Source organism: Euphorbia lathyris, chromosome 2 (assembly GCF_963576675.1).
Source record: "Euphorbia lathyris chromosome 2, ddEupLath1.1, whole genome shotgun sequence".
Classification (NCBI taxonomy): domain Eukaryota; kingdom Viridiplantae; phylum Streptophyta; class Magnoliopsida; order Malpighiales; family Euphorbiaceae; genus Euphorbia; species Euphorbia lathyris.
The window spans coordinates 98,414,125-98,422,830 of NC_088911.1; the positions used below are offsets into that span (position 1 = coordinate 98,414,125).

At 34.7% G+C, this 8,706-nt stretch overlaps 1 protein-coding gene and 1 long non-coding RNA gene across 3 annotated transcripts; one reads left to right on the top strand and one right to left on the bottom strand.

Moving 5' to 3' along the window:
• Positions 1–293: 293 nt before the first annotated feature.
• On the top strand, positions 294–7,026 carry LOC136219099 (uncharacterized). Of its 2 annotated transcripts, none has more exons than XM_066006344.1 (14): positions 294–621; positions 797–876; positions 1,613–1,816; positions 1,959–2,056; positions 2,258–2,454; positions 2,573–2,742; positions 3,414–3,749; positions 3,830–3,894; positions 4,360–4,408; positions 4,493–4,640; positions 5,027–5,111; positions 5,195–5,264; positions 6,153–6,293; positions 6,555–7,026. In XM_066006344.1, the coding sequence occupies exons 1-14, from the start codon at positions 510–512 to the stop codon at positions 6,870–6,872; spliced, it is 2,073 nt and encodes a 690-aa protein (XP_065862416.1). In that variant the 5' UTR covers positions 294–509; the 3' UTR covers positions 6,873–7,026. The 2 variants fall into 2 exon arrangements, with proteins under 2 accessions (XP_065862416.1, XP_065862417.1); XM_066006345.1 differs by having other exon boundaries at positions 800–876.
• Positions 7,027–7,149: 123 nt separating this feature from the next.
• Positions 7,150–7,886, bottom strand: LOC136219100 (uncharacterized). The gene is made up of 2 exons (XR_010684047.1): positions 7,563–7,886; positions 7,150–7,482 (listed from the first exon to the last, which is right to left on the bottom strand). It is a non-coding gene; the product is annotated as an uncharacterized lncRNA (long non-coding RNA).
• Positions 7,887–8,706: the final 820 nt, after the last annotated feature.

An 8,706-nucleotide genomic window follows, 5' to 3' on the forward strand; every position in this document is an offset into this window, starting at 1 on the left:
CAGGTTTATGGAAAATTCAGGAATAGTTTTGTGGGTTTATTTGATTTAAGAGCAAATCTGTTTTTCCGATAAAACACAAGGGCAAATATGTGTATTAACCATTTTCTTTTTGAAGAAAAAATCTAAGTAATTGATAATTCTGGATATGAGGAAGATTTATATAATATACTTTGCCATAACGTGTTAAGAACAAGGGGTCAAACTTATAAAATACGGCAATCTATGTGTGGAATTACGAATTTATCCAGCCAGAAACTGAATTAAAATCAGTAAATTATAGAAAGTTAGTAAGATTAGAAAAAGTTACAGAAAAGGAAATGAAAGAAGAATTCAAAAAATTGAACAAGTTGATTCATATATATCCCATGAAAATGAGAATCGGCCAAGTCGCCAAATCTGCCACATCTATGTCCTCCTTCCGATCTCCGCCCATCAGCTATAATTAATACGCACATTTCCGTCAATCTCTGAAACTTGAAATCTTAATCTACACAGACTCCGCGCGGGATATGGAGGCGCCTTCCTTTGTCTCCAAAGCGAGGACAGCCTTCCATTCTGCTGCTGCTAAAGCGGAGCGCGTTTTCACCGATATTAAATCCGACTTTACTTCCGATCATCAAGGTCCTTAGATATTTTTATTTATTTATTTATTTATTCTCCATTCCTTATCTCCTCTTGTTTTTATTCCTATTTTTGGTGCTTGCTTCGTTTTCCTATTTTTGCTTATTTATTTGGCTTCACTGAAATTTTTTTTGTTTTGTTTTCTTTTAAATTTGAATTTTCTGTTCGATCCCAGAAGATTCTGCTAAGCAATCACCCAAAGAATCCACAAACGAATCAGACGACGAGTCTCCGAAAAATGACTGCGAGTCAAAGGTATACGAGTTTTGAGTTCGAAGTAGAATTGCACGAGTGCAAATGTGCAATTGAGTTTGATTTATTTTGATTTTGGTTTCGGTTTTGCTTTGTATTTATTGAAATGCTGGACCTAGAAGCATTTTATGATTAAATCGATATTTTGTTTGTTTGCAAGGAAAATTCAATGAATTTATTTATTTATTTTATCAAACAGTTTTTCTTTGAATATTCTTGGCTGTCGGACTGCTTAGAAATGAACTTCCAGTAATCGCCTTCTATACTTTTCTTTTCGGGCACATGGAAACTGCTAGACTATTAAAATGGGATTATCAAGGGTGAACACTTCGCCTCCTGCATTAAGGGGAGACGAGCACTTCTATTGATAGGGGGAAGGGGCTAGGAGGGCCAAGCCCTCCTCAGCTTCCTAGAATTTCTGCAATTTTAGCTTTGCCATGGCATTTCACTCCCTGATAGTGATTATCTTATAAGTTAAGGGTGTTATATATATATATATATATATATATATATATATCAGCAAATGTAATTGCAGAATTTATTTACTTTTTCTATCTGATAGTTTTATATGCTATGAATATACTGATTTTCAAGACTCACATTAGTTAGTAATTCTTTGAGAACATTGTGGTAGCTCACCATTGACTACTGGGGTAGTAGTCCGGTGGATAAATACTTCTATTTGCTATGATTTTATTTTCCCTCATTTGATCTAAAAATTAACATCGGGATAATGCAGATTAACAACGAAGGTAGGCATTTGAGGTGGAAACCTGCCCATATAAAGACAAAGCAAGAGTGGCAAGATAGGTTCAAGAACATTAGAATAGGAAAGAAAGGAGCTGAAAATCATTCTGAGAAAGTTGAAAATTCAACCATGGCTGCTCCTTTCTATGATGAAAACTTGTACATACTCAACATGAAAAATGATGCTGAGGCAAAGGTAATAAATTTCATGATTAAGTTCAGCATATTTGCATGTAATGTTCTTAATGAGTAGTTGTGCTTTTCTTTGCTTCTTTTCTTGTTCTTTGTTGGCTTAAACAAATGGTGTAGTTGAAGCTCATTCTGGATTCATGTTGCAGGGTTCACAAGTGTCCTTTATAGTTGAAAAATTAAATACAACCGACCCAGATAGCATTCCTCCAACATCTGTCATGAAGCAATTGGCCATAGCTATAGAGTAAGTTTTGTTTTTAACATTTTAAATTCATGCATTGGTTTACTATCCCATATCTTTTCAATAAAGTGACTAATTCTCTGGTGCTTATTATTTTTATGGAAAATACTGATTGGTAATATTGTTTTTTAAGGAGCTATTATATTCCAGTTTGCATATAATGTTCTTGGTAGCTTTTGATTTATTGTTGTGATCTTTTTGAAGCGCTGGGAAGAAGCACAGGTCAATGAAAGATCTATTGGCATCATCAGGAAGCTCTTCACCTATTATGGAGAGAGCAAGCATGAGCCTTGCTGCAGTAAAATCATTAGTGCTTCGTGACAAGGAGGATAAGATTGCTTCTGAATTTGATGGTGATGATGAGAAAGTTATGTCCTTGATCCAATCACTGTTTGATTCAGGTAATTCTTGATCAGGTGATACGTGGTTTATCTATAGCATACTTCATCATCTTGAATGCTTTGCTCTATCCTGTGATGATCTTTCACTTTCATTGTAATATCTGCAAGATGTTCGCAGAGGGAAAGTTTTTGAGAAGGAACATCGGCTCTGGTTCTGAAGCATTATCTTTGACAAAAGAAATTCATGGTGCTCCTCTTGAGAGCTTGCTTGTTAAGCTATCTGAAGTAATTGGAAGTTTCAAAACCCTGAGGAAAATGGCTTTATTGTGGTTTAAAATTGTGGCTGAAGTAAGTAGACTGTGGGGAACTTCTATTATATCATCTGAATGAAGAAAATGTTTGCTATGATGTTGTGCTGCTTGTGCTAAAATGGTTTATATTGAGAAAACACGAATTTTTCTTGATGAGACATGTTGTTTAACTTAAAAATACCATTTGCTACTGCAACGTATGACCCTCTCTTATAGTCACTGACTAGTCACCACATTTTATAGCAATGCCGATTCCTTTTTTTTCCTTATCTAAAAAATATTCTTAGCTCTCAGTTTTCCTTTGTTTTTCTTTCGATTTTTCGTTTATGAACTTTGGACTTGTAATCTCTTTTAATGCTTTGGTTTTATTTATTTATTTATTTTTGTCATCTTGGCCTAACGCCTTCTGTTGTGAATCTAATTGGCATGCAGCTGAGAATGCTTTGTTTAACTTCAAAATACCATTTGCCACTGCAACGTATGACCCTCTCTTATAGTCACTGACTAGTCACCACATTTTATAGCGATGCCGTTTCCTTTTTTTTTCCTTATCTAAAAAAATTCTTAGCTCTCAGTTTTCCTTTGTTTTTCTTTCGATTTTTCGTTAATGAACTTTGGACTTGTAATCTCTTTTAATGCTTTGGTTTTATTTATCTTTTTTGTCGTCTTGGCCTAACGACTTCTGTTGTGAATCTAATTAACATGCAGCTGAGAATGCTTTGGTCTGAAGAGCTACATATACCTGGAATCCCTCTGGATGATCTTCCAGATCTGAATTCTTGTCTTCTATATCAGCAACTACAGGTTATCAATTGCTGCATTACCAGGAAAAGGCATCACGCTCTTTCCACTGAAGCACTAGAAACTGTAATGAGGGATGCCAGTTCATCTCCTCAAAGGTCTGCTATTTCGGATTCTCCAGGCCATGTCTTGTATGCGAAAATGAGTGATGGGGAACTTGCCCTCCGATTAGGTGCTGATCGGCCTGCTGACAATTTAACCATGTTGGAAACTGGTGAACCTGTATACTCACCAATTACGCAGGTATGATCAGTGAATTGTGCCTGAAGTATGAACACATGTAAACTGATTACTTTTATTCTAATTTGCTTGCGTCTATGTAGGAAGGGCCTCTGCTTACTGAGGATCTTATCAAAGAAAATGAGGAGTTTGTACTTCGAACTGGAAGGTTAGTTTATAAAGTACATCCTTTTTATTGTCTTAATCATTCATTTATTGATTTCAAGCTGTGACCCTCTGTGGTAATTTGTCAACAGATTCTACCTGTTTAATTTTTTCGCACCTTTTTATGATTTCTTGTTCCAACTTTTTATTCTTTCTCTGGAAAGATGATCTACTCCCTTGCACTTTTTCTGAAACTATAAAATGGATGCAAGAATATTACCAAGGAAATCTTCTAGGCTATGCTTTGCAGTACCTTGCATTGCATGTCATTTCTACGCGTGGGTCATGTTATTAAGAACGTCCGTTTTTTTTCAGTCTGCTATAGGTAACTGTTATTAGAAAAATCCCGTTTTGCTTGGCTTGTATATATCAGTGATTTTATCTAAAAGGTTTGAAACTTATAGATACAGCTATTATTGGTGATTAAGTCGGGGAATTCTATAATAAAATAGTTTTTTCTTATTGTCAGTGTTGGTGCTGGGTGTTCTCAACTTCTTTCTGATATGCAGGCCTTCAAGGTAGATTTTTGATTAGGAACTTCGTTTATCTTATTAATTAACTATTGTCAATGTAACTTGATTTTATATGTAAATATATCTTAGGCTGCAAATCCTGGATGTATATTGGAAGATTTTGTAAGATGGCACTCTCCACCTGACTGGACTGAAAGTGATGAAGCTAATGAGTTCTTTGATGGAAGTGATTCGTCTTCAATAAGAGGTCAACTAAGTAGTCGAATGCAAAAGGAAGGTCTGACCTTTATCCCTTACTTTCCTAGTAATTACTGTGTTGCAATTAATCATCAAATGTGTATTGATGAACTTGTTAGTATAATTGGCGTTTTGTATATTTATCTTCTTTTTGTTGTTTCAGAAGTTATTTGCTGCTGATTAATTGAGCTTATGTGTATTGTGTGTTTCTCATATAAAATATTTTATTTGGTGCACATTGGGAATCTTAAGTAATTTGCTGAGTCGAAATGCATTAATCTAAGTGGAATATATAGTCAATTACCGCTGTATATCATGTGCATATGTTTTCTATATATATTAGTATCATGTACATATGTATATATATTAGTATCTTTGAGTCTGGAATGATCCTTGCTGATGATAGAAGATTGGCATTGATGGTAGGCAACTTGTGGCGTGAATTGTGGGAAACAGCCAAGGCAATACCAGCAGTTAAACAAGCTCCTCTGTATGATGAGGATTTGGCTGTGTAAGTTTGTTTTATTCATGATGTCGTTTTGGTAATACGTGAGTACAATGCAATTGATTATAAATGATGATTTGATTCTGCAGTGAAGGGATTCTACATGACTTGGAGGACCTTCCACCTTCTGAGTTGTTTGGACAACTCTTCCTTTCTTTGGTAAGTAATTATTAGACTTTGTTATTGGGTCTCTGGTAGGGTGAATATCTTATTCTGGATAAGACTATGGCCTCATTTATTGTGGTTCTATAAAAGACAAAATGGGTGTGTTTGTGGAAATTCTTGCCTTTAGAGACTTCGCCTAAGATTGGTACTAGGGAAGAGAGGAAGGAAAATATAGATGGAAAAAGTTCTATATCTTCCTTTGTTTGGTAAGAGAGAAAAAAGCATGGAAGGATAGTTAAAGTTCCATTCTTAGTCTTCTTTTACAATTCTTCTTTCCTCCTAAAATGGAATGGCTGGTGCACATAATAATTATAAAGAACTATTTTTCGCACTTACCCTTTTCTTTTGACATGTGAAAAAACTATCTATATTAAAATAAAAAATAAGAGATTTATTACATACCATTGTTTGCTTCCTTTCTATCTTCAAACAACGCAAGAAAAATTATTAATCCATCCCTTTCGTCTTCCATCCTTTCTACCTAATTTCATCCACGATCCATCATTCCCATCTTCCATCCTACTAACAAAACATTAAGTATTTTTCGAGTTTGATTGTTGGATCAAGTGATTAAAAATGTTTGCAGGACTATCATTTTTGGAATTTTTTCGCTCATGGTGCTTCATTTTCCAGTGCAATTTTTTACATCAATTCTTTAATATTATCTGGTACTTTTGATATTTGCGAATGATAGATACCTACAGTAACAATTAACAATAAGGAGAAATTTGAAACCGGATAAGCAAGTCTATTCTTCTTCCTTTTACATGATTTAACCATGCTGTTGCTAATTGGTTGTTGTCAAGGCATTGAGCAAGTTATCATTTGCTCAATATCGATCTTCTATGGTGCTAATGATATTCAATGTCCTGAAAATTTCAGCTTGGTTTAGGATTTGTAATGGCTCATGCGAAACTTTCCAGCAACAATTATTTGTCAAAGCTGTTTAATGACTGCAAAGACTACATTGTTTTCACTTGTCAAGGAAGATGCTGGACTGAGAAAGTAGATGATCTCTGCCAGGTAGGTTATCTTATCCTACGGCAATCAGATTTATTTTCACGAGTTTGTATAGATTCTTCCATTTCTAGATATATCAAAATGCAGTAGCATTTCATTGTTTCCTCGGGTTTTTTCTTAATCGAATTTTGACATATTAGTTGAACCCAACTAGTCGCGACTGAGGCTTGGTTGTTGTTGTTTCTATAATGGTCATATATCTAGAAATGGAAGAAACAACAATAATTTGTGGCTTAACTTTAATTTATCAACTTTGGGTTTTAGGTGTATGAAACAGTAGAGAAATTAATACTTAATCCAGAGGAAGTCCTAAAACAGACAGAAGAAACAACAACCACGGCTGGCGAATTCAAACGGAGATTGAAGAAGCTTAGCCTGAACTTTGGCAGCAAGGATAAAAACCTGAAAAAGTCATCAACAGATCAGAAATGTGGAGATAGCTCTCCTGCCCAACAGTTTGCTAGTTTTTTTGATGGCAAGTCATCCTTGTTTTCGAAAAAACCACCAAAGCCTGAGAATACACCGGTGGACGATAAAACGTACTGTTCAGAAGACAATGGTTGGACAATTGTCCAGCCATAATACATTTTCACCGTTTTGCTTCATTTTTTGGGTCAAGCAGTATTTTTTTTTGGCAGGAAATTGTAAATTATTTTTGCAATATTTATTTTGCAAGTGTAAAAGTGTAAAAGAAATGGAGAAATGAAATATAGCATTTACTGAAAGCATTGGGATTTATGTGGGGGTTACATCATATTGCCCTTAATGAATTAACAGCAATCCTTTCCTAAATATTAGCTCAAGAAAAACTTTCCTTTTTATTTTTCATTGAGAGTGATATCAAATATGGAAGTAAAAGTTTGCAAAGACAATCTTCTCCATTAATGTCCTAGTTTGAGATTTCTGGTAAGTTTTCACACATGGAAAAATGTAAAAGAGAGTTACATCAATTTGGACCAGATGGTATGAATAAGCAATCATGTGGTTGTGCAGATGCTTGGAGATAAGATAAAGATACTAAACAAGCAATTTAATTGTGTTCCAGTGGCTTGGAAGCCTCTGTTCTTGGAATGGGATCCTGATTCAAGTAAACTTGTCTAAATCTTCAGTTTCCTTATCACCTTCATAACCTTTGATGATGAAAGCTGGGACGACAAAGTTTGTTATGAAATACACAAACAGCATCAAACCACTGTGACACGAGAGAAAATGACTTAGCAAGACCACATAAACACAACGCCATTGAAGCATTATCTGAGAGTTTGAACATACCCAGTTGGAAGGAGAACAGATAAATCACCACCTTTGAAAGGAGCAGGATCAGGAACAGGAGCAGTTTCAGCAAGAATAATTAGAGAATTGGTGATGATGGCTGCTCTGCTCTTAATGTATGGCATTCTCTGGCCGTGTTTAGGTGCGGCTTCTTGGCTAGAATGCGGTGAAAGCAATCTATGAGTGTTGAATTGTTGGCTATTATGTGAAAGCAAGGAAGAAAATGAAGAGTGAAACTGAATGGAATTCATAGTGAAACTTGGTTTGAGATAAGTAAAGCAGAGATGGTATGCTTCGTTCTTGCTTCAATTTGAATGGGGATAATGTTTTGCAGTGTGGGATATTGTTTTTCCTTCGATTTCTATATATATGGGCTTATGGACTCTTATGTTAACAATTAGTCTGGGATAAGCCCATATGAGATGTCAACGAGGGTCCACAGTCCTGTTGGCGAAGGCATACGAGACTTCAGACACAAGAATTCAGCCGAGTTCTGGACTCGGTTCTGCCATTATTAAAAATCATTTCGTCTTATCAACTTGTGTTCCACTACGGTTAAAAGATCATTTACATTAATCTTTTTTATTTATCCATAATTCTATAAAGGGTAAAGTTCAAATAAAACCCATGTGGTTTCACTAATTTTCAGATAAAGGACTGTGGTTTACTTTTTGTCAAAACGAGGATTGAAGTTTTTAACTTTAACAAAATAAGGACTTTTTCGATTGATACTATTAAAATCACATTTGACGACTTCAAAAATGACATATTTTAAGAACTACTAATATTTTAAGCAACTTTAATTCTTCAACTTTTTTATTTTGAGATTGTTTAGATGATGTTTGGTAAAGAGAGAAAGTTAATGTTTGGAGAGAGAAAGTTCCAAAAAAGATGATTTTCGAAAATCGAAAATGCAGTTCCATAGAAAATATGACATTGAACAACTTTAATTCTTGAAAATTTTCATTTTCAGGTCGTTAAAGATGGTTTTAATAGCATTAATCCAAGTTTGAAACCTCAATCCTTGTTTTGACAAGAAGTAAACCATAATCCTTTATCTGAAAATTAGTGAAACCACATGGATTTTATTTGAACTTTACCCTTCTATAAATGACTGATTAAATTTGGCTTTAGATTTTAGTTA